General features: G+C 40.5%; 1 protein-coding gene across 1 annotated transcript in view; it reads left to right on the top strand.

Moving 5' to 3' along the window:
- The first annotated feature begins 433 nt into the window (after window positions 1-433).
- Window positions 434-26785, top strand: part of LOC128860039 (uncharacterized) — a 28705-nt gene continuing 2353 nt past the window's right edge. The window contains exons 1-3 of the mRNA XM_054097266.1: window positions 434-1306; window positions 22547-22922; window positions 23056-23348. Of these exons, the coding sequence (XP_053953241.1) occupies window positions 739-1306; window positions 22547-22922; window positions 23056-23348 (1237 nt within the window). The 5' untranslated portion in view covers window positions 434-738. The remainder of the gene's footprint in view (window positions 1307-22546; window positions 22923-23055; window positions 23349-26785) is intronic.

Below are 26785 nucleotides of genomic sequence, written 5' to 3'. Positions count from 1 at the left end.
GGTGTTGATGCACTTTGTTGTTGGTGTTGGAGCTAATGTGATGAATGCTCGTGATTGCAAATGTGATTTGTGCTCTATGTGTACGTATTGTTGCATGCCACATTTATAACTGATACTTGCAAATTGTAGACATGTTAGCTGATACGCTTGCAACAACAACAACAGCAAGTCTGCAAAGGCGGTGTAAATGAATATTAAAACGCGAAGATTGTAATAAAATAAAAATGGTAACAAAATTATTGTCTAATTAATATACAAATGCACATATATATCTGTGTGTGTGTGTGTGTGTAAGTTTATTACTGCACAGATAGACATAGTCAGATAAGTTAGTGCGGCCTTGATTGCGGGCAAAGACAATAAAACTGAGTTGCATGCACAGCCGAGTGTTTAGTCAATCCGCATTGTGCCACAAAAGACGTGCGCGCTCGCATTCTATCGCCACAAACGCCGCAAACTAACAAATATAGTAAAAAGTATATTCGTTTAATTGTCTCATAAAGTGGTGCACAAACCATAAATCTGAGTGTTTGATAGCCAACGGGGCAAACGTGCAGCCGCACAGTCCAATGTCAAGGACACTCGCGTTGCATTAGCGGCAACGACAAGTATATTTACCAAAAACAAAATAACAAAAAAAAAAAAGAAATTCAAATATATATCCCCGCACACGCACACACGGTCAGTAGAGAGTCCTTAAGTCGAAAAGTGCTAATCAAAAATTGCAACGTTGGCGCCATGTCGAACCGGAATAGTGGCGCGTTTGCGGCCTCCGTGTTCTGCTTTATTTTATTGCTTTGCCTACAAATCTCCGCCGTACGTCCAGCGATACATACGCGTGCCTCCTCGGCGGCCAACAGCAATGCCATCGATGAAGGCGCTGCGGAGGCAGAAGATAATGACTCAGTGGTAGCTAATGAGCTGCCGATTAGAAAACATCAGCAGCGCCATCAGAAGCCTGCCGACGTGGTAAAAAGGGACTTTTCGGAAAAAATGTCATGGCAATGTGCCAATAATGCCAGTTGTCTTCACACGTTAGCTAATGACATGATTCTGGCTTACAAGAACGGCGAAACTATTAGTTTGGGATTTATGGATTTGGCCAAATTACCACCGCTGGCGGATAAGGACCGGGAAAAGTTGAATGCGGCGGAGACGGGTCGCGGCATTTCTAGTTTCATCGACTTTATTAGTGGAAATGCAATTCGTATACCAGTGGGACCAATGGTGTTTAGCGTACAACGTGCGGAGGATGATGGAAATTACATTGAAATTGCTTTGCTGAAGAAGGCTAGCGGCGGTCAAGGTAGTGTTACAGAGAATATTTATTGAGTGGTGGAGCTATGAAGTTGGCTTAACAAAGTGTGTCAATTAACTTTTATTTGAGTGTGATGTGAAGAAAATTCTACATGGTCGGAGTGATTACTAACAGTGAAAATAAAAAAATGTTATATTCTTTGGGCTTGTCGAAGTGTTTCGTAAGCTACAGAAAAACGATTATTGTAGAAGAAACTAGATTTTGTGAAACCCTTCTACACACCAGATATTGTTAGAAATACGTTTTTACATTGCATTTGCAGAAAATAGAGAACAGTGCTTTTTGATATTGAAATTTGAAAAGTCGAGTCAAGCAGCACCGAGATATTTGGTAGCTCCTAAACAACTCAGCTAAAAAGCCCATTGTATTTAACGCTATGGAAAGTGAAAGGGTGGAGGAAAGTAGAGAAGTAAAGAAGGAAAATATAGAATAGAATAGAGACATAGAGGTAGTTAAACCTGTCAGAATTTTCCAGATTCTTTAGTAAATTTGAAAATATCCTCCAGTTTGAAAGAACTAATTTTACTCTTTCTTATGATATCGGAACCCAAAAATCGCAGCCTCGCTCTAGCAAATGCAATGCACTCTCAGAAAAAATGCTCAGTCTTATCCGCCTCGAAGAAGAAAGACAGACAAATCGGGTGCTCAGCACTTCCAAAGGCGGTCATATGTTGACCCCATAGTAGAATTCCATTCAACATTTATTATTTACTTAGAGATTGTGAGTAACTCACAGTCGCAGCCACTTAGATGCCTGACTATTGTTCCTCTCAAAAGTGCTTCCCTCTTGTCAAGCAAACAGTTCCGATTCACCTGTGATACATTTTTGCTGACAACTGCATCTCCTAATGTTCCCAAAGATTCAGAGTCTCAACAATACTTGGATCGGTATCCACAATCCCTCGAATCGAAGCACAGGTACCTTATCCGACTGACGAGTGGAGGCAATCTAGTCACTTAGTGTCCCAGCTCTGAAGAGGTACTAGTTCAAGTGAATGAATCCTGTCATTAGGCCAAAAATAGTCCACTAATCGCGTTTGCAAAAATAGTAAAAGTTCAGTCATGCGTTTATTCCGCTGCGTGTATCGTCAAGGATGATTTTAGCACAGATTGCACAGTCTTAACTCCTGCAAGTAGTCAATGTTGAAAATTTCTATATGTAGTTTTTAAAATCAAATATCTTCGGTTCTTTTTAACAATATTATAGTTTTTTATTTAAATATTTTGGTTCAAATATACTTAAAAAATATTAAATTTTAATTTGTTTTAGGGTTTAAAAAAAAAGTTGTAATTTTCAATTTAAAAAAATTTTAATTTTAAATTAATAATTTTTTAGACTTCTTTAAAAAAAATTTGATTTTGAATTAAAACAAATTTGTAAAACTTTTTAGAAATGATTTTTTTTTAGAAAATTTAGAAAAAAGATTTTTTTTTTAACTTTTAGAAAAAATAATTAAAAAAAAAATTTTTTTTGATGAAAATTTTTGAGAGAATATTTTTTTTTGTTGCTTAAGAACACCTTACTCGGGAAAACTTTGATTTTGGATTTAAAAAAAAATTGGTCCAACTTTTACTTTTTAGAAATTGTTTTTCTTAGAAAATTTGGAAAAAAATGGTTTTTAGAAAAAATTAAAAAAAAAAAAAAATATTTTTGTTGAAATTTTTGAGAGAATATTTTTCTTTTTTGTGTCTTAAGAAGAACATCCCACTCGGATTTTTTCATTAATTGCTGAGATTTAAGGTAAAATATCTTCGGTTATTTATTTTTTTCATTAAAAGCTGAAATCATGTGCAATCAACTACTTCTGCTCAAATATGAACGAGACTTTATCAATAAAACGGTCCGCGGATGACATATGGCAAAAATAAATTTTTTGTTGGATGGTAGGATGGTAGGATGTTATAAGCTTACATGGCAAATTTCAGCGTGATATGTCACATAGTTTGTTTTCTGTGCTACTCTAAACAATTCAAGCTCGAGTGTGTTTTTCGAATTTAACGATGGAAATTCAAGTTGAACAAAGAATTTGTTCGAAATTTTGTTATTCCAACAAAATTTCGGCTTCAGACGCCTTAAAAATGTTGCAGACAACCTATGGGGACTCTGTTCTATCGCGTGCACATGTTTTCCAGTGGTACAAATCGTTCAAAGAGAGGTTCAACCCAAAAAACCACGCCAAAGTCACTCAAAAATTAAGGTTTTTTTCGATTACGAAGGTGTGGTGCACTAGGAGTTCCTTCCGCAAGGCCGATCGGTTAACGCTGAATATTATTTAGACGTTTTAAAGCGTTTGCGCGAGAACATTCGCCTTAAAAGCAAGGAATTGTGGGACAACAAGTCATGGGTCTTACATCACGATAATACACCAGCTCACACATCACGTCTTGTTCGCGATTATTTGAACAAAAATAATGTTAATATCGTTCCGCAAGCACCGTATTCGCCTGATATGGCTCCATGTGACTTTTTCCTGTTTCCCAAGGAACTGAAATCCATACCGAAATCGGCCTTCCAGAAATGTTATGATGATTGGAAAAAACGTTGGCATATGTGTATCGCCTCCAATGGTGATTACTTTGAAGGAGATAAAATAAAAATTGAACAATAATTAACCGTTTGTGTTTTATTAAATCAGTCTCGTTCATATTTGAGCAGAAATATGTGTCCAGCGAACTAATGAAAAATCAGTGCAATATAGCACTCTAGCGTACTCATAATATAGGCTTGCGCACAGTTAATCATCCCATCAGAAGATTTATAATTTTTGCAAATGCCGTCAATCGTATTTGACACTTGTGAACAAGACAGCTGGAATGTACAAAAAGGCTAGCAATGCAGTGCGCAATGGTTATTTTGGCCTGGTTCTTTTGACGACTGTAATATGAAAGGTGGCGCAAAATTAATCATTTAATTATATTTTTGAATAATTTTTTCCTAAATAAATAAAAATTGATTTTGAAATTCTTTTGAATTGTTTTTAGAAAAACAAAAAAAAAATGAATTTTGAATTTTAAAAAAGGAAATTTTTTTACAACTTTTAAGAAATGTTACAACTTCTTAAAATATTTTCGAAACTTTTTTGTTGAATATTTAGAAAAACTTTTTTTTCCGTATTTTATATATCTTTAAAAAAAAATTTTCTTACCTTCACATCTACGTAGTGACGCTTCGACGGATTTTTCGTTTTTCAATCATTATTTTTACTAAAAAACTGAAAATCTTTATTTTGCTCTCCATTTCTCCCCTTTTTGTACATTCCAGCTGCCTTGTTCACAAGTGTCAAATACGATTGGCTTACGACGCCATTTGCAAAATTATAAATCATATAATAGGGTGATTAATTGTGCGACTCCTTGTACAAGTACATTTGCTAGTGCTGCGCTAAAGCACTGTTTGACACTGATTTTTCACCAGCTTGCTGTACTTATTTGATTGAGCAGATATTAATGAAACAAAAAAATAAGAGAAAAGAGACAGGCTTCTTTCACAAGTTTTTCACATATGACAAAAAAAGAATTTCCAATTTTAATTAAGTGAAAAAAATTTCCAAAATACGAAATTTAGAAAAAAAAAATTTATTATAACTTTTTTGTTTGCCTAAAACTCAAAGCGAATGAATAAAAATATTAAAAGGAACTGAAGTTATTTGACTTTGAAAAACTCCATGCCAAAATTTTCAACATTGAATAAATCTCACAAGTATATACATATATTTTTTTTAAAACTCTTCGAGTTCATCTCTCATTTTATTTAAGCCCACAAATAAGCAAAATTTCCGAAAAATTTAATACGATGTCAAAAATACTTGGAGCACTTGGCTTGGCTTGAAACGTTCGGTATTTCTGTGATACACATCGGCAGATATATTTTTCAGTTATAAGAAATGGATATTGGTAAAAGAGAGATAGAATATCACACCGACAGGGGGAAACTATCAGAACTTTCCCATGGCTAGGACAAAAATGTGTAGTTGGATGCGGATAGTGATGATGATAATATGAGTGCTTATATGATAGTCAGCTGTCTTGCAGGGTAAGTGTAATCGTATTGCACCTGCCAGGCTCACTTCGAATGCAAGTGGCCGGGCGGACAGTTTTCAAGCAGGCTTTGATAGGTGCTCTCTTATCCGAGCGAATGAACGGAAACCATAGAAATTCCAGTATAGTATAGAAACCCCTACTTTGTCCACTTAAAAAAATAGGTAATTACGAACCAACCTATTCGGCTACGGCGGTTGCTTCTTCTTCTTCTTAATTGGCGCGATAACCGCTTACGCGATTTTGGCCGAGCTTAACAAAGCCCGCCAGTCGTTTCTTTCTCGTGCTAACTGGCGCCAATTGGACACACCAAGTGAAGCCAAGTCCTTCTCCACCTGATCTTTCCAACGCAGAGGAGGCCGCCCTCTTCCTCTGCTACCACCAGCTGGTACCGCATCGAATACTTTCAAAGCCGGAGCGTTTGTATTCATTCGGACGACATGACCCAGCCAACGAAGCCGCTGGATCTTTATTCGCTGCGCTATGTCTATGTCGTCGTAAAGCTCATACAGCTCATCGTTCCATCGTCTGCGATATTCGCCGTTGCCAACGAGCAAAGGTCCAAAAATCGTTCGCAGAGTCTTTCTCTCAAACACTCCAAGCGTCGCTTCATCAGTTGTAGTCATCGTCCACGCTTCTGCGCCATACGTTAGGACGGGCATGATGAGAGTCTTGTAGAGTGTTAGTTTTGTTCGTCGAGAGAGGACTTTACCGCTCAATTGCCTACTTAGTCCAAAGTAACACTTGTTGGCAAGAGAGATTCTACGTTGGATTTCAAGGCTGACATTGTTATCGGTGTTAATGCTGGTTCCTAAATAAACGAAGTCTTTTACAACCTCAAAATTATAACTGTCAACAGTGACGTGAGTGCCGATACGCGAGTGCGCCGACTGTTTGTTTGAAGACAGGAGATACTTCGTTTTGTCCTCGTTCACCACCAAACCTATTCGCTTTGCCTCTTTATCCAGTTTGGAGAAGGCAGAACTAACAGCGCGGTTGTTAAGGCCGATGATGTCGATATCATCGGCATACGCTATCAATTGTACGCTCTTATAAAAAATTGTGCCTGAGCGATTAAGTTCTGCGGCTCGTACGACGCTCTCCAACATCAGGTTAAAGAAGTCACACGACCGCGAGTCACCCTGTCTGAAACCTCTTTTGGTATCAAACGGCTCGGAGAGGTCCTTCCCAATTCTGACGGCGCTGCTGGTGTTGAGCAACGTCATCTTACATAGCCGTATTAGTTTTGCGGGGATACCAAATTCAGACATAGCGGCATACAGGTAACTCCTTTCCGTACTGTCGAATGCAGCTTTGAAGTCGACGAAAAGATGGTGTGTGTCGATTCTCCTTTCACGGGTCTTTTCCAAGATTTGGCGTATTGTGAATATTTGGTCGATGGTAGACTTTCCAGGTCTGAAGCCACACTGATAAGGTCCAATCAGTTGGTTGACGGTGGGCTTCAGCCTTTCACACAATACGCTCGCTAGAACCTTATAGGCGATATTTAGAAGACTAATCCCGCGGATTGGCACAGATTGCAGGATCGCCCTTCTTATGGATTGGGCAGAGCACACTTAAATTCCAATCGGCAGGCATGCTTTCATCCGACCATATTTTGCAGAGAAGCTGATGCATGCACCTTACCAGCTCCTCGCCGCCATGTTTGAATAGCTCACCCGGCAGTCCGTCGGCGCCCGCGGCTTTGTTGTTCTTCAGCCGGGATATTGCTATTCTCACCTCGTCATGGTCGGGTAACGGAACGACAATTGCGTCGTCAACGATTGGGGTATCGGGATCCTCACATTCTCTATGACATGCGCAGCAGGTTCGAGAAGTGTTCCCTCCATAATTTAAGATTGCTCTATACGTCAGTCACCAGATCACCGTCTTTGTTCTTACAGGACAACGCCCCGGTCTTAAAACCTTCTGTAAGCCGCCGAACTTTCTGGTAAAATTTTCGGGCGTTGTTCCTATTGGCCAGCATCGCACTCACGTATTTCGGCCTCTCGTTTCTTCTGTCGGATAATACGTCTCTCTTCCTTTTTCAGCTCTCTGTAGCGATCCCACATGGCTCGCGTTGCGCCCGATCGCAGCGTGGCTCTATAGGCGGCATCCTTTCTTTCTGCGGCAGTATGACATTCCTCGTCGTACCAATTGTTTTTTCCGCCGGAATCCGATTTCTTCTTCGGCGGCGGTACGTAGGGAGAGAGAAATGTTGCTCCATTGCTCGCGCATGCCGGTTTGTTGGGCAGTGCTCTCCGAGAGCAGGAGTGAGAGTCGAATGGCGAATCTTCTGGCTGTCTGTTGTGATTGCAGCTTTTCGATGTCGAACATTCTTTGCGCAGGTAGATGTACGTTTTTTGCTGCACAGAGGCGGGTGCGCAGTTTGGCTGCAACAAGGTAATGATCCGAGTCGATGTTGGGTCCTCGGATCGTGCGTACATCTAATACACTAGAAGCGTGTCTTCCATCTATCACAACATGATCGATCTGGTTTCGCGTTTTTCGATCAGGAGACAGCCAGGTAGCTTGGTGTATCTTTTTATGCTGGAATCTGGTGCTGCAGACTGCCATGTTTCGGGCCCCGGCGAAGTCGATCAGCCTCTGTCCGTTACCGGATGTTTCGTTGTGCAGGCTGAATTTTCCGACTGTGGGACCAAAAAATCCCTCCTTGCCCACCCCGGCGTTGAAGTCGCCGAGCACGATTTTTATGTCGTGGCGGGGGCAGCGCTCATAGGAACGTTCCAAGCGCTCATAGAAGGAATCCTTGGTCGCATCGCAAATTAGCGATATGTTAAAAAAACGGGCTTTGATGCGGATTATTGCGAGACGCTCGTCCACCGGAGTGAACGACAGTACTTGGCGACGAAGTCTCTCTCCCACAACAAATCCGACACCGAATTTGCGCTCCTTTACATGACAGCTGTAGTAGACGTCTTACCTTGCCCCGTCCATCGCATCTCTTGGATGGCAGTGATGTCAGCCTTTACTCTCACGAGGACATCAACCAGCCGGGCAGAGGCACCTTCCCCATTAAGGGACCGGACATTCCAGGGGCATGCCCTCAAATCATATTCCTTATTTCGTTTGCAGGGGTCGTCATCAGTAAAGGCAGTTCTCATCCGAGGCTTTGCAATTCTTTTCATTGGGGGGGATTTTTAAGTGGCGGGTCCCAAACCCAGCGCACAACCAGCTATCCTGGAATGCTTCGCCTTGCTTAGTATTGAATATATACAAAATAAATAAACTCATTAATTACGGAAAGTAAAAGTTAAGAAAAAGCGGCTCACTGACTACTAAGGCGTGCCACTCAATATTACCCGATTGACACAAAATCTTTTTTAATCTCTAAAAATCTTACGCAGTGGCATTAATAACGGTACTGTTATTATTTATAATTTATTTATTTATCATTCCTTTTTTTCAAAATAATATTGGTAAATGTGCACTTCCTTCTTACAGTACGCTTTATTAGCTTATGCTTCTCATCCAATTCCTTGAAAAGTTAATGCTCGCAGTATTTCTGTCAAGCGCAAATAATTTCCAAATAATCTATACAAAAGAGTTTCCAGCGCTTGAACTTTGCGTGGACATAAATTTCTATTGGCGCATAATACTCGCACACCTGTGCGGCTCACACGCGGACCATATCCACAAACTAGAAAATCATAAATTAGCCGTGCACGTGTGCGAAGGTGAAAAGTCGTGTGCGCATTTTCCACACATATTAAGATTTTTATGGCAGTTCAATAGCAAACTCTAAGATAAGTGAGGCGAAATTTATGAGGGAATACGCCATTGAATTGCTGTGAATTATGCGTCACAAACATGCTCATCGTCGTTACCATGAAAGGGCATTCATTGCACACACGTGGGCATACTTTTCAATTATCCGCTTCGCAAATACGAATAAATGAATGTATCGGGAGGTATTTCGATAGGGAAATATTTCGTATGGGATGAAAATTCTGATGTTTTTTGTTCCGCTCAAAATTGAACAACTAGATATCAGATTAGATTAGATTAGATTAGATAAGTTTGATTAATTTTTTTATTATGAAAATGTATTACAGAAGTACATAAATATCTTAAAAACTACTTATTAAAGAATATATGGCAATGATCCAAATGGTCGTCTGTCGAAAAAACACAATTAAATTGGCATTGCTAACCAAATTTGTTCCAAATAAAATGCCCAAAGCGTAATTATTTAGTCCTGCCATAAGTTCTGTTGCAAGTTAAGTCCATTATAGATATGAAATTATAATATAATACTTTTTTTACTGAAGTTAATTTTATTTAATCATATAAATATAAAAAAAAATTAATTTTCAGTCGAAATGGTCAAACGATTTGGCCTTTTAGCTATTGCTGCGCGCGCTTCCACGGATATTGAAGTCGTTGCTCGAACCAAATATTGTCTGCCCCTCCCTAAATTTCTATGAGGTCTCCACAAACTGCAGTCCTATGGATTCAGGTCTGGACTTCCAGACGGCCAATCTTCTGCGGTTATGAACCCGGGAATACTGTGGTTCTTACCTTACCGGCTGGAGCGGAACCTTGCTGGAAGATCCCTCGCTCTCCATTGAAGAGAGTACTGGTCAACTGCTTCACCACGCCTTGATCTTAATAATTTTTTTACAGAAATAAAGACATTTACAAGACACTCGCCACCAAACCATTACGAAGGCTGGATAGTGGCCACTTTAACTCTTGGAACAACATTTTTTACATCTTTAGAAGTTTTAACATATATTTTGTCGTTTTGCTTATTAAAAACTTCTTCACCTGTGAAAAGAATATTTGCATGGTCGTTGATCGCGTACCACCGATGCTGCTTGCATTTCCCGCGCCTAATTTTCTACATTGTCAAAGATGATCAGTTGAGCGACGGAAGACTTTCATCTCGAGTTTGTCTTGACATGTACCTGGTCGATACTTGCATTTACTTGGACATGATTTTCTACTTTCTAAGAGGATTTCTGAGAATTCTTTCCCGAACGGCTTTTATGGCTCCACTGGTTCGAATCACGCGAGGACGACCACTTCTTTTTCTGTCTGTCACTTCAGACGTTTGGAAAAAACCACTGATTCTGCGGTAAACAAACATTCTCCAAATATTAAGTTCTTCCAGCAATTCGTAAAACTCACTTGCACTTTGGTCACTCTTTTGTAATGCGATTTTCTTTAACTCGACACTCCATTGTTAATAAGCGAAATTTGCTACGAAACTGAGTATAATTTATGAGTAGACAAAACAAACGAACAGAAGCAAAAGTAACGCAACTTTTTTCTGCGAACTTGTTCTTGTCGTATGCATTGTAGACTTTGCTACAGAATTTATGGCAGGACTGAGTACGTAACGTGAGCTTAAGTTGACTAGGGGGTTTCAGTGGTCTAGATCTCGAAAATTTAGGGTATTAAGGTGTTTTCAGGATTTTTTTTTTTTTCAATAAAAATATGAAAAACTATATTTAAATTTTTACACTATTTATTTAACTTCTCTTACATACAAAAATAAAAGAGACATTTGTTTTTTAATAATTCCCGTACTGGAATAAAAAAGAGTTGACAAAATGGCAGGTTTTTGAATTTGACACTCTAAAAATCGGGTTTTTTTCCAGTTTTTGAATAAAAAAATACGAAATAATTGAAAAATTAATATGATTCTAGTACGAGCGATAGCCATTGATGTTATGAACAACATACTAAAATTTCAGACGATTGGGCTGAACTGTTTTTTTTTTGCAACACCAGGCCGAAAACTGTAGTTTTGAGGTACTTAAGTTTAAAATTTTGAGACACGGCCGCGTGCCGAATCTGACTCTACCTGCTAAAACTGCTGTAGAATCGAAAATACTGGGAATATCCTTCCAAAAATTTGATAGTACATTCTTAAAAGCCTATACTTTCGAAATATCCAAACAAAAAAAAAGTCGGTTTTTTGAAAATTCTAGACCATCGGGATTCCATAAAGGTGTCTGGGGGGAAGCATTACGAACTTTTTAATTTAACTAACCTTCAAGTGGACAAGAGTGCGGACTTTTAACTTTAAAATAAATTATTTGAAATGCTCTAACTTTGCACACTACTTGATTTTGACATTACCCAAGAATATGCCAGCTAACCAAATATACAAATTTGGACTAGACTCTATGTGGAACTGTGATTTTATTGTCAGTTGAGCGTCACAGTTTACCGAATGTACTAAGCATATACATATCTTTGGGAACTGCTTCCTTTTTAGGAGAAGTCGAAGAACATATTTTTAGTAGTGGCCATAATCCTTTGGTAGCTTCAATGAAAGTATACATTTTTACATAAATTTATTTAATTAAAAAAAAAATAGTAATTTACAAGTCAAATTGTTAAAGAAGCATGAGTCACGTTTCTTCTAATCAATATTAGATATCAACCCACAGGGCAAATGAAAAATAAGAATTAAAAATTCGCATTTATTCAACATCTTCAAGATGCACGTCAGGTGTAGAAATGTATCACTTCAAGAACTTCTTCTTTAGTTGCTATTCGTAAGCAATATTCGTAAGTGATTATACAATTTAAAAGTAATTAATTTTTTTTTTTTTTTTTTAATACAAATTTTGAACTTGTTTTGAATATCTTTGAATATTTGAAAATTATTCGCAGTCGCTAGCTGCTTCCAAGAGGGAACCCACACGTTGTATACCGATCCACTGCCTTATACTCCTCAACCAGAAAAGTGCTTAAGCCCGATACCTCTTTTTCCTTCAATCTTGGCCTGCACAATGAGTTGAAACAATTCATATTTCGGGCTCCCTAGAATGTACCCCAAATATGAAGTTTTTCTTCGCTTGATGCACTTGAATAGTTGAACAAGTGGCAGTCATTTGGCCTACCGTGTGATAGTCACTGCTGATGGAAATATTGAACAATGTTGAGTGCAAAGTTTATGTCACATTCTTGATGCCAATGTGAAAAGTTGGTCGAAACATTTGTAGACGAGTATGTGGGATTTTGCAGCTTCTTGTAGCTAATGGATTTCGTCGCCTAATTAAACAAATAGCTATACTGTACACTCTAGTATTTCTGTATGTTGTTGCTGAAGTGGTTGAGTATTTCTGTTGAAATACTCCTAATTAGCGACTAGCGCCGTTTTACTACCACTGTTTTCATATGATGTCTGAGATTTGTTTTTTGAATCAGATTCATTTCATTTTTATCCCCATGTCTGGGATTTCATTAACTTGCTGTAAGAAGGACTTGCCGAAGAGCGAAGTCGTGCTCCAGGTAGCCCTGGACATTCGCAAAAGTAGTGAAAAAGGCTTTCTTTCACCCCCTCCGCCTGACAGCTTCTGCAGATGTGATTGAAAAGAAGGTTAAGTCTGGCTGCATGATCCCCTATCTTCAAATAACCTGTAAGAGTTGCAGTGTTACGTGAGATGCTTGAGCGAGAGCATGCTAACAGCTAATTCGTCCTCTGGATGTTGTACCTCGGCCATGTTTTTCTTGTTGTAGTGCATGCAGTTAATTGCCTCCACCTTTTTTGGGCTACAGTATATTAGTGTGAAGGAATGGATGTTTTTATTATGTTAAATGGGGTAGCAGCTGCCAGCGCCTTTTTTATGTCTAGTGCCGAAGCTTTACTTGCTAGTTCATCTGCCATCTCATTCCCCTCTATATTCCTATGACCGGGAAACCGTATCAGAGTAATTTTGACACAAGCAGTTCTAGTTCCTCTCTGCATTGTGAAAATAGCTTGAATGAAACGGAGTTGGAGTCTAAGGAGCTGATAGCTGCCCGACTATCTAAAAAGATAGCTGTTTTTTTGTCGGGACAGACTAGCAAGTACAGCACTCAGACGCAATTAAAGCCATTGTACTCCACTCGGATTCCCTTTTTCATTTTCTTTAAATCTACCCGACCTCCGAAGAAATCTGAATCATTACCCGCAATACCCACGTGCCCCGGGACCCAAGTTAGCATCAGGCTATTATGTCTACCGACATACTTCAGCCTAGATTTACAGGACCCAACTGGCCTTGAAGTGGATGGGGGGCTGTCTAAGGCCATGAGCGCAGCTTGGCTGTCGCAGTATACGCATACAGATCTGCCTCTCCATTTGTTTTTCACAACAAAATTCATCGCTTCTTGAACAGCATCCACCTCCCCTTAAAACATAGGTGCACACATTCCAAGAGCAAAGCGCAGTTTTGTCCCGCTGGATTCAACGTAGAGCCGTGCTCGGTCCTGGAGCCATCCGTGAAAATGCAAAAACAGGGCTGATTTTCTGAGTCTGCCCACAGTTGAACCTCTGGCAGCACCACACTGAATCTCATGTCAAACTCTGGATGGTATGGAGTCAAGGGGCATGGCGAGGATCGTTGGATCGAAGTCCATGCCTAACACGCTGTCACAGTCAGGAAGTCGAATTGATTTGGATAATTTGAGCGGCTCCGTATAGAGGCAAGCTCGCACACCACAGCTCATCTAAGAGCCGTCAGTGTAGATTTCAAAGTCGAATCTACCAACCACCTTCCCTTTCCTCCATTCGGCTCTCGGTTTGTTTTTTTGTATACTCAACGATGGCGGAGATACTCAACATCCATATGACAAATCGGAATTGATTAAATTTATAGTCACAGTTGATGCAAATATCGATCAGAAATAAGTGAAAACCAAATAACTATATTTTTCAGCTTTATTATGTTATCATATCATAAATAACTTTGTTATATTTTTACTACTATTCGAACTATTGCTGCACTTTACAGGACGCCAAAGAGAGCGTATTAGCTTACCTCATCTTGAGCGGTGCCTCGAATTTCGTCTGTCATTCAACAAACTGAGTACCCCACTGAGAAATTCAGTTTTTAATAATTTTGCTTGGATATGAACATTAACATGGAGTGAAATATTTACACCAGCTTTCAATCGGCACGCACGTACGCGCTTTCAGGCAACACAAAATAATTGCCTATTTTGAGCTTTTCTATCACAAAAAAATGCAATTCTGGCATCATTTATTTTGCTCCTACAAATAATTTTTTTGAATTTAGCTTAAAAGTCCACTAACTCTCAAAATAAAAATACTGAAAGCATTTGTATATGGATTATAAAGACTCTTTTTTTGTGTAAGTTTCCATTACTCACTTCCAAACAGAGTTGGTCATAGTGCGCTAAATAATTAATGCGATAAGCGGACTGTTGAAACACTGAAAAATAGTGAAAGTGCAATTTGGTGATAGCGCAAATGTCCAACCCTGCCTTCAAATTATAGGTCTGTCACAATGGGTACGTGGCGACCGTTGCGGCAACACATTTGACTGACATGATATGTAAAACGCACCGTAGTGCCACAATGAAAGTATGACCCACTAAAAACAAAATAAGAGAACACAGATCTTTGTGTGTTTGATCTTTCGTTGTGTTTGTTTTTGTTGGTTCTGAAATATATTATAAATCAATGCTTATTGAAGTAAAAGAGGATTCTAGTAGAATTTATGGTAGTCATAGACGGTGGGTGCAAACACAACTTCGAGATCGGGGCGCACATTCATCTTTCAGCACAACTTGGTTAAGCCCAGCCTTTTCAATACTATTTCAAGCTTTTATTGAAAAGATAAAATGTGTATTTGAATTGAGGCAATTAATTCAAATTCCATTTATTTTCTGCATTTGATATAATAAAAAATACCATCGATAAAAATTTGTGCGATACAAAATTGTTCTTTTTTAAACAGTTGTCAATTTCGCTGCACTCGCCGTACGGCAGGGCAAAAGTAGAAAGTTGCCAGTTTTTGTGTATTCCTGCATGACTCACGCCGCACGCATGTGGCTCCTTCGACCCAAATATAAATAATACGAGTATATCTTGCTGCCAGTCAAATTCGTTACCACAACGGACCCGTTGTGACGAGCATCTTATGTGCATCTCCGTTATAAAGTTGTTTTTGTAATACAAACATAGATACAATACAAAATACGTAACACTGATTGTTGACACTGCAACTACAACACATAAACGATCAGTACAATTCTGGTAACATAAAGAGAAAGTTGTGAAGCGATTTCCATAGTACCTTCCTTAAGTTAACAGCAATCATGGCAGATCATGGGGTTTGATTCGATGGAATCGTCGGCTTAGGCTTGAGGTGCTGAAGAGTTTGTTAGCTTCCTCATCCACGAGCCTTTAAAGCCTGAGGGAGTAGGCGTTTGCTTGTTTTTTAATTTCTTCAGCAACTGTAGGGATCTTGAGGTTACGATGAATATCTTTATTGCGAACGAACCAAGGTGAGTTGAAAATATCTCCAAGTATTTTATTCTGGAGTCGTTGAAGTATATTTATATTACTGTGACTGGTGTAACCCCATACTTGCGCGCCATAGGACCCTGCAGGCTTTATAATTTGTTTATATATAAGGACTATGAATAAGTTCGTGCGTTTTTTTTTTCGAAATTTGAAACTTTATTGACGTAAAATGGTTACAAATTTAATATTCAAAATATTGTCCATCGCTTACTACTACTTTTTCCCATCTTTCTGGCAATTCACGGATTCCCTTTGTGAAAAATTCGGTCGGTTTTGCCGCAATCCACGAATCGATCCATTTTTTGACTTCATCGTAATTACGGAAGTGCTGGTCAGCCAGGCCATGTTGCATCGATCGGAAGAGATAGTAATCGGATGGCGCAAGGTCTGGACTATACGGCGGGTGGGGTAGGACATCCCATTTGAGCGTTTCTAAGTATGTTTTGACCACTTGTGCAACATGTGGCCGAGCATTGTCATGTTGCAAAATAACTTTGTCGTGTCTATCGGCGTATTGCGGCCGTTTTTCTCGCAGTGCTCGGCTCAAACGCATCAATTGTCGTCGGTAGACATCCCCCGTAATCGTTTCATTTGGTTTCAGTAGCTCATAATACACAACACCCAGCTGGTCCCACCAGATACACAGCATAACCTTCAGGCCATGAATATTCTGCGCCGACGTCGATGTTGAAGCATGGCCAGGGTATCCATACGTTGCCCGACGTTTTGGATTGTCGTAATGGACCCACTTTTCATCGCCAGTCACAATTCGATGCAAAAAACCCTTTCTTTTGTGCCGTTGAAGCAGTTGTTCGCATGCCATAAAACGGCGTTCAACGTCTCTTGGCTTCAATTCATACGGCACCCAATGGCCTACCTTTCGGATCATTCCCATGGCTTTTAAACGTTTGGAAATGGTTGATTGATCAACTCCCAAAGTTTTTGCAACCTCTTCTTGCGTTTGAGCCGGATCTTGATCGAGCAATTCCTCCAATTCGGTATCCATGAACTTTGGCGGCGCACCCTCGCGTTCTTCGTCTTCCAAGCCAAAATCACCACTTTTAAAGCGTGCAAACCACTTCTGGCACGTTCGCTCAGATAGAGCATGCTCACCATAAACTTCCACCAAGATACGATGACTTTCGGCTGCTTTTTTCTTCATATTAAAATAATGAAGAAGAATTCCCCGCAAAAACACATTATTTGGCACGAAATTCGACATTTTCAAGTGTGGTAAAAATATTGTTGTTTACGCTTCAAATAAAAAACTTATACTGACGTTTGTGCCTTACGACAGTAGCTCTCCAATGAATGTTTGGAAATGTGGATCGATGGAATAATAATCAAGTTACGCCATCTGTTGTAAAACCGCACGAACTTATTCATAGTCCTATTATGTCAAAGATATTTTGTTATATATGCATAGCTTTGATCTTCGTCCAATTAGCCATTTAATTTTTATTATCTTCAGATAGATTTCATGCCGTTTAAGTTTTATATGCTCCTTCCATGGAAGTTTGGAATTGAAATTTGAAATTTGAAAAGGTCGAGCCAAGGAGCACCAGGAGATTTGGTGGCTCCTAAAACACTCAGGCTAAAGAGCCCATTGTATTTAAAGCTCTGGAAAAGGGGTAGATAGTCAAGGAGGGAAGGAGAAAAGTATCAGAGAAAGAGATAGGAAAGAAAAGAGACAGAGATAGAGATAGTTAGTCCTGTGAGAATTTTCCAGATTCTTTGGCAAATCTGTAGATATCCTCCAGTTTTAGAGCACGAATACTACTCATTCTCATGACATCGGAACCCAATACTCGTAGTCGCGCTCTAGCAAAGGCAGGACACTCACAGAGAAAGTGCTCAGTGCTATCCGCCTCCTCCAAGCATGACAGGCATACCGGGTCCTCGATGATTCCAATGGTGGTCATATGCTGACCCCATGGGTTGTGTCCTGTAATGATGCCGACCATCAACCGAATGTCTTTCCTTCTAAGTTTTAGTAGAAAGTTTGACAGTTTTCTGTTCGGACTTGTTACAAAACCCTTTGCAGTTCTGCAGCGTTCTAGACCGGACCATCGATCTTTATGTAGATTAATAATAGCTGATCCAATTCTTGATTCCTCCGGAACTGATTCCGATTATTGGCTCTGGCCCCTGTGGGGGCACCGCTGATCCACGGTTGGCCAATTCGTCGGCAACTTCGTTTCCTTGAACACCGGAGTGTCCCGGAACCCATATAAGTACAAGCCTGTTTTGTCTTGCGCTAGAATTAAGCTTCTTCTTACATTCTTGAACTGCCTAGTTTGGTGGGTAGCTCTTCAGAAGGGCTACAACTTCACTAAATTAGAGAGAGTGCAGAGAACTGCATGTGTAGGCATCACTGGTGCCTGTAGGACATGTCCCACCGCTGCGCTCAACGTTATTCTCCACTTAATTCCTGTGGATCTGCAGGTTAAGTCCATTGCTGCTCAGAGTGCTATTAGACTGAAGGGGTTTGGCCTTTGGAGACAACTCCCTGTAGGGCATATCAGCATCTTGAAGCAGATCTCCCCTTCCTTCTCTGATATTCGCACCGACCTCTCCATCCGCAAACTGTGCTTTGAGGGTTGTGCTAGGGCTATCTTTCCGAGCAGGCAAGATTGGAAAGAGGGGAGAGTTGTTGCGGATAAAGATGCCTCTGTTTTCACCGACGGATCCAAAATGGGGTCTGGAGTGGGAGCGGGGGTCTACTCCAAATCAGCCAGCATTTCGGTCTCCTATAAACTGCCGGAGACAAGCAGCGTCTTTCAAGCAGAGGTCTTCGCGATCCTGCAGGCATGCAAAATGCTTCGGGATCGCTGCTGGGAGGGAGACATTAAAATTTTTTCCGATAGCCAAGCTGCAATCAAGGCACTGTCGTCGCCGAATTGCTGCTCTCTTCTCGTGAACTCCTGCAAGGAGGAACTTAAACGCCTCGAACGTGCAGGAAACATTTCCCTCATCTGGGTTCCTGGGCACAGGAATATAGAGGGAAATGAAATTGCCGATGAGCTTGCCAGGAAAGGGGCGGCAGAACCAAATCCAGCTGCCCTCTTCTCAGACATCGGCATCCCCTTGGCCGTCGTTAAAGGGAAACTACACAACTTCTTTCTAAGAAAGGCGCAAGACAGATGGAGGTCTGTCTCATCGTGTGCCATTTCAAAAGCACTATGGCTCACAATATGACATAAACAGAACGCTTAAGGTGATGGGAGCTCCCCGCCATTCAATTTCCAAACTCATTGCGGTGATCACTGGCCACTGGGTGATCGGCACTCACGCGGAGAAGCTTGGAATTCCGTACAACCCCCATTGCAGAAGCTGTGGGGATCCTGCAGAGAAAGAGACTGTGGAACACTTTCTCTGCAGATGTCCGGCTTTGGCGGCTAGGCGCTTGAGATTCCTCAGCGTCCCCTTTGGGGATGACCTGATTAAATTCTCCAGCCTAGATCCCTTTTCTCTCCTCCGCTACATCAACTGCACTGGATGGCTGTAGACGGGCTTATCTCCTCCCTTAATCCTTTCACAGGTAGTGGTCCACTTTATGGTATCAAAACGGCACGTAAGTGCTACTTGTAGTGTACCTGGGGTACTCTTGCCATCTTACCTACCTACCTACCTACATTCTTGAACAATCCTTGAGGTTTGCTTCGCGTTCTCCAGGGCCTTGAATGCAGCCTGACTGTCACTGAAGGCTCCAATCTGTTTCCCGCTCCATCTCCTCTCGATTATCCATTCGTCTACTTTCAGGATGACAAAAACTTCTGTTTGGAAAACAGTTGCCATGCCCCCCATAGCATAGTGATATTTATTACTATCGTTTAAGTACCATCCGGCTCCAGTCCTTATTTCATTCTTGGACCCATCGGTAAAGAAAATATCTGTCAAACCTCCCTGCATGCATTCTGGATTGCTCCATTGCGTGAGCAATCAAATGACATCAAATTTCCTTCCAAATGAAACTGTGGGTATCAGGTCATCTTTAGGTGCCAAAAACAGTGGATACTGCTCGGACAGCAACTTAAAGATTTCTCTGTGTCCTGAAGTTCCATCTTCGTGCCAGCAACCATATTTTTTGAGTCTACACATTGCTTTTATTACTTCCAGGGGGAGAAAATCAAGCATAGCGTTTAGGGCATCACCAGAGGTTGTACTCATGACACCCGTGATGCATAAACATACACTTCTTTGCAGCCTGTATAGTTCCTGGATTGTGGACTTAACCATGCTCCGTCGCCACCAGACCACAGAAGCGTAAGTGATGATTGGTCTGATAAGTGCTGTCCATGGAAGCTTAGGATCGAACGTTATGCCAATGTATTTTGCAGTGCTTGCATGTGGTATTGCAGCACCTAGCAGTATTATTGGATACTGATTCACTTTTTTGTTAGTGAAGCTTACATGAACTGACTTGGCATTGTTCAATTTTTTGCGCCAAGTCTTCGTCCATTCTTCAATAGCGTTTATTGTAATTTGAAGATTGACTGCAGCTTCTTCAGCACCTTTTTCCAATTGATAGGATGGCAGTGTCGTCGGCAAAAGTGGCGATCAAGCTATTGGGGGGTATCGGCAAGTCTCTGGTATATAGAAGGTATAAGAGCGCACCAAGAATGCTTCTTTGAGGCACACCAGCATTTATTTCTTCAAGGTTAGAGTATTCCTTTCCTTATTTAACGCGAAAGTAGCGTTCGCTTAGATCCGTCATAAAGTACTAATAAAACAATGAGTTTCGGAGGTGAATTAGATTTTATGGAACAACCTCGGGCTTGCTCTGTTGACTTGCTTTCATGACTTGAAATGCCGTTTACAAGTTCAATTGGTAATAAAGCTAAATTAGTAATTTTTTACCATCAGAAAAATGCAGTATTTCTTCTTTTGAAATAACCTTTTTATATGCATGCGGAAAACTCTCCCTAGAATTATATAGACAGTTGTTTAAGGTGAGTTTTACTTTCATTCATATACGCCTTGTCGGAAAATTGTAGCCCTTATAATTTAGAGTGCTCTGATGGGGAGCATAGAAGGCGCTATGATATTCCCTACCTTTGAATAGGAAACCGGTGGTCATATTTTGTGCCCAAAGATTCGTTTGTATATTTGGAACTCATTAGGTTTGTATAGCCAGGTTGATTTTCTAAGACAAGACAACCGGTGGCTCTAAGGCCCATTGTAATACCTGTATTTGATTTTCATTCCCTAACTAAGTTGCTTAAGCCACTTATATCTTTTTAAGAAGGTTACTAGTCCCTCCAGTGAGACATTTTGCAATTTTCCCAGGTCTTCAAAGAAATAATCGCCAAGATATTCAGCAAGGCTTCTTTGAAAACAGTCGGCACAACAACTCCTTCGATGTCCAGAAAAGCCGCCAATGGAGGGTTTTGAGAGATTTTTCTATTGTTCCAAAAACTTCGTGCCCTTCTGGTATGTTCATGTTGTGCATTGCTGAAGTTCTCGGTACTAAGGGAGCTATGTAGATCAATCAGTATTTCCAATGTTTTGAGTAAAAGCGAAGTGAGACTGATGGGTCTGAAATCATTCACAGTATTATGACCCAATTTCCTTGCATTGGGAAAAAGAGCACACTAATCCTCCTCTATGAGTTAGGGATATTCCCTGAAGATTGGGATATATTCCAAAATAGTTTAACTAACCATAATCGTTCCTATTGACTGCTGCAGCATCATGGGCATTATTTCATCCAGCCCAACGCGCAGATGACCTTAGCCTCACAGATGATCTCTCTTGCAATTTCGTTTACCTGAGTTCCATAAGGCCTCGAACTTCATACGTTGTTCGTCCATTCTTGTCATCCAGGGAGCTGTGATTGCCCGAGACATTCAAGTGTTTCCTGCCCTGTTTCTGTGAAGCAGCCAATCGGTCTTTGCAAAAAGCAGGGTTCCCTGGAGAAACATTTTCTAAGTCTTGAGAATTCAGATGTGTTCTCCAATTCTCCACAAAAACTGGTCGTAATTAGTAATGCCTATTTAGAAGGCGCATCAAAGTTTGTTCGAAGAAATAAGTAATGCTAAAGATAGACAGCAATCAAAACAGATAATTTATTCTATTATATTTTTGAGATACCCTTTATTTATGCAGCGGCCGCCGTAGCCGATTGGGTTGGTGCGTGAGTACCATTCGGTAGTGCATGGGTTCACCAAACACCAAATGATAGATAAATGTTTTTCTTAGTAGCGGCCGACCCTCGGCCGGTAGATTTCTGCCATGAAAACGCTTCTCATAAAACAACTTTTTTGTTCAGCGCGGAGGCTCATTTTGGCTTAATTAAAATTACCGTATTTGAGCTGAAGAGCAAGACGAAACCATTCAAGAACAGTCATTATGGTACATCCATCGAAAAGAACCGTTTGTGCGGTCTATGGGCTGGATGCCTCATCGGCCCATATTTCTTCAAAGACGAGACTGGCGCCAATATAACAGTGAATAGCGGACGCTATCGCGCCATGAGAAACGACTTTTTGAAGCCGTGGTACCGGTAATTGCAGTGCGTGATCTCCACAACATTTGGTTCCAACAAGAGGGCGCTACTTGCCATACAGCTGGTGAAACACTACCATTAGACTCTTATTTGTGGGTGATGTAAAGTCTAAATGATTTGTGAATAAGCCAGCTTCGACTAAGGAATCGGAAGCTTTCAGACAGTCATTCAAAATTAGTGTTTACGGATGATCGAATTACGGCCAACATTTGAAATGGATTATCTTTAAAAATAAATGCCATGAAAAATAATAAAGTTTGCCCAATCAATTTGAATTTTCGTAGTTTTATTTAAATTTAAAATCCTATACCTCTTTATTAATCACCCTTTATATATTTATGCACACATGAAACTGTAATCTAATCACTTCCTCTCATCTATCTTGCAGGTCGAGGCGGAGGTCTCGGTGGCGGTGGCGGTGGTTTAGGCGGCGGTGGTGGAGGAGGTGATGGTATGCTTAGCGGCTTAGCGAGTATGGGTTCCTCGGGTATTGGTGGTGGCGGCAATGGCGGTGGCCTAATGGGAGGAGGTGGGAACGGCGGGGGCGGTGGAAATCGCGGACGTTTTCGAAAGCAGAAACAGGATAAAAAACAGTTCCAAATGTATATACCAATGTACTTGGCGGCCACCACCTTCGGCTGGACTATGGTAGCGGCGAAGGCAGTTGGATTATTGACGCTGAAGGCATTAGCCGTTTCAAAGTTGGCATTCATTGTGGCGGCAATGGTGATTGTGAAAAAGCTGATGGACAATGCATCGGAAAAGTGAGTAAACTAATACACCCTTACGTATTTGGTATATATAAACGTGTATATGGATGACATAGTAATCTCGGAGCTAACATGAATTTATATTATAAAATTAATGATAACCAATCCGGCACATTCTCCCTTGTAGAATGATGTATCAATTCCCCGAACACACACCCTACATGATGCCCTACAGCATGGAGTATGGCATGCATCCCGAAATGGCATCCGGTGGCGAAATGTACCCAGCCGCAATGCAATTGGCCGCAGCGCCTATGCAACATCATGGCGGTGGCCATTCCGGACTCGAAAGCCTCTCTGCGGAGAGCTCTTTGCATCACAACATTGCAGATATGCAAAATAATACGCAGGTATTGGCAGCGCTGAATGCTGTGCACATGGGACCGAAAGTGAAGCGGGAAGACGCATGGTTGGGGAAGAGTGAGTATAGTACCTAGCTTGGTAATTGTTTAGGGACTGTCTTTGTCAAGATGTGTACATTCACGAATTTTCTGCTATTTCGAATTTTTATACATTCACAAATTTACGATCCCAGTTGGCCGGAGAAAACCATTACGCTTCGTTAACAATCCATTTAGGCGAAAACTTCGCAGGCATCCATTTTATGAATATTTGATGCGCGACAAAAGCTGGCGTCAACGCAGTAATGAAGAAATAGCGGTGAAGGTTGCTTTGGCTGCGGCGGCAGCAACAACCGAGCAGGAGGAGGGGGAGCAAGAAGAATTGGGAGAAGATGAGATATTCGATAAAGAGGAGAGTATTAAGGACACCCTCCAGTTTTTGGGCATGCCACTCAAGAGAAAGAAAAGACAACACACATAGCCACCGTACAGTGATAATAATTAAATGAATGAATGCTGATGTACGAGTGCTCATAAAATATTTACTATGCCTCTCCATATAGGTTCATTTGTATTAAGTATTCCTTTTGCCTTGAACCTGTGGTGGCATCGCGCGCATCACAATTTTTACATTAAACATCAAAGTGCACTTCCATGTTTAGAGTTTCTGAGAAAATTGCAACTTATTAAAAGAATCCCCAAGTGTATATGGGTTCCATGCTCTTGCAAATAAATCCCATTTGATGAGAGTGGAAATACGTTTCTATTAATTAAAAAAAAAAAAACACTGCAATACTAATGAATCAAAGAATAATGAGTAATCAAAGAATTTGTTTGTTGATATGTAGGCGCATATTTACTTTATTATTTTTTTATTAATTTTTTTATTTAAAGATAATTGCTTTTTGTAGTGGCAATTTATCATGAAATCCACCCCGCTAAAAATGATAGGTTAGGTCAGGTTGAAGCTGTTGTCCACTGTGGACACAGTCAAGCTCATATCCCTTTGTGATGCCTTGTGGAGAAATTGTTCTTATCTCTCCTAAGTAGGTAGGTAGAGCGGCTGTCGCAGTGGCACACTTAGCCCTGTCGTAGATCCATTGTGGTACCACTGGAACTTATCCTTACACTAAGCCTTATTTCTCCTAAAATCCGTGCGTATTTTTCGAAATTTTTAGGAGATCCCTGATTATGATAGCACATCAACATTTTGCCCAATTTGAGTATTTTTTTATTTCATATATTATATAAGGTGCGCAACTAAGTACTCACTGTTTTTTTGATGCAAATACAACTTTATTCTGAAAAAATGTTTCCAAGTGAATCATTGAACGTATTGCCCATCGCTGGCTACTATTTTGCCCAGCTTTCTGGTAGATCTCGTTTACCGTCGCGGTACAACTTTATCTTTTGAGGCTATCCACGGATCAAGCCATTTTTTGATGTCTTCATATGAATGGAACTGCTGGTCAGCTAGACCATGTGCCATCGATCGGAACAGGTGATAATCGGACGGCGCAATATCTGAAGAACATGGCGGGTGGGGTAGGATTTCCCATTTTAGTGTTTCCAGGTAGGTTTAAACGGGTTCGGCAACGTGAAGCCGACCGTTGTCATACTGTAGAATCACTTTTTCATGCCTCTCCGCGCATTGCGCCCGCTTCTTGCGCAGTGCTCGGCTCAATCGCATCAATGGAAGTCGATACCGATCCCCAGTGATGGTTTCGCTTGGTTTTAACAGTTCATAATAAATAACAACAACTTGGTCTCACCAAATACATAGCATACAGAACCTTCGCAGCGTGAATATTCGGCCGAGGCGACGGCGTAGAAGCATGACCGGGCAGTCACCATGACTTTCTTTTCTTTGGATTGCTGTAATTAATCTATTTTTCATCACCCGTCACGATGCCATGAAGAAAACCCCTTCCTTTTTTGCCGCTGGAGCAGTTGTTCACAGGCGAAAAAACGACGTTCAACATCCATTGGTTTTAATTTATAAGGAACCCAAGTTCCCTGTTTCTGAATCATTCCCAAAGCATACAATCGCTTGGAAATGGATTGGCGGGTAACTCCTAATATTGAAGCAAGCTCTTCTTGCCTTTGACATGGATCCTCATTGAGCAATGCCTCCAATTCAGCGTATTCGAAGATTTTTGGAATTCCTTCACGCGGGCGGTCGTCAACATTAAAATCACCGTCTTTGAAGCGACGGAACCAATCTCGGCACGTTGTTTCTTTTTCACTTAAAGCAGCATCTCCATAAACTTTTTGTAGCTGTCGATGCGCTTCAGCCGCCGTTTTTTTCGAATGAAAGAGGAAAATCAACACTTCCCGCAAATGACGATTATTCGGCACAAAATCAGACATTTTCACAAAACCAAAAGTATATGATAAAAAACAAAATCACAAAATCACTAATGTGTCGAAGCAGTTTGTTTACCATATGTCTAAGCTTGGTTTATGATGTTAAGGTTATGTTAGAATCGACTGGCACACACTGGTGGCGGCATCTATTGACAAACAGCGGGTACTTAGTTGCGCACCTAATAATAAACTATTTTGATATAATTTTACATCGGAATGACTGCATCGAACACTTCCAAATTTATATAATTTTTTAATAATAATTTTTCTCTGTTTCTGCTTAATTAAGGACCACCAGCCCCTTAAGAGAGCGCTTAAATTGAAGATCTAGCGAGAAACTAATTTTTGTTTTATTTACCGTGTCAAAATAGGCACAAGTCGTAAAAGTTAAACCTAGCACTAGTAAGCTTAAACTATTAATATTAACTTTTCTGATAAGTAGAAGTAATGATCAGCGAAAGCTTTTGAGTGAAGAGTTCCAGATCAATTCGTTCGTAAAAACTCGTCCGCCGTTTTAAATTTTTAGAATCTGATATCAGATTCTTAACTAGTGGCCGCAAAACTCCTACTACGAGGGTTGCCTTTTACATTGCGCGCCCAATAATGAAAAAACTATTATATAATAATGGAAATGGCTTTGTTGTTTCTCAAAATATACTCCTTGCCAACCAACAGGATTTTCAGGCATTGACCTCACATTTTAAGAATACCGGAATATGCTTGGGAATGCGGGACATTTTTATCGGAAGATCTTAGGATAAAAAATTGGCGCGTACCCCCTTTTTGGATGTTTGATAAAGCCCTCCTCATATTTGTCATGTACGTCTTTTTGTTATTCCACAAATGGAGGGACCTACGAGTACTGTTTCAAGCCGACCCCGAACGGCAGATATTTTTTTTATGAGGAGCTTTTTCATGGCAGAAATACACTCGGAGGTTTGCCATTGCCTGTCGAGTGGCGACCGCTATTAGAAAAAATGTTTTTCTTCATTTCACCGAGATTCGAATAGTGGATTTTTCGATCATTTCACACAGTCTTATCACTTAACCAAAAATAGGGAAGCTCAGTTTTTAGCTACAGTCCATGTCAGGAAAAAGGAACCGCGACTATTCATGAAGTATAAAAAATATATATATAAAATTTTTTTT

The sequence above is a fragment of the Anastrepha ludens genome, chromosome 2 (assembly GCF_028408465.1).
Source record: "Anastrepha ludens isolate Willacy chromosome 2, idAnaLude1.1, whole genome shotgun sequence".
In the NCBI taxonomy this organism is placed as follows: domain Eukaryota; kingdom Metazoa; phylum Arthropoda; class Insecta; order Diptera; family Tephritidae; genus Anastrepha; species Anastrepha ludens.
Note: the sequence above shows the minus strand (reverse complement) of the source record. Positions and strands in the feature narration are given on the sequence as shown.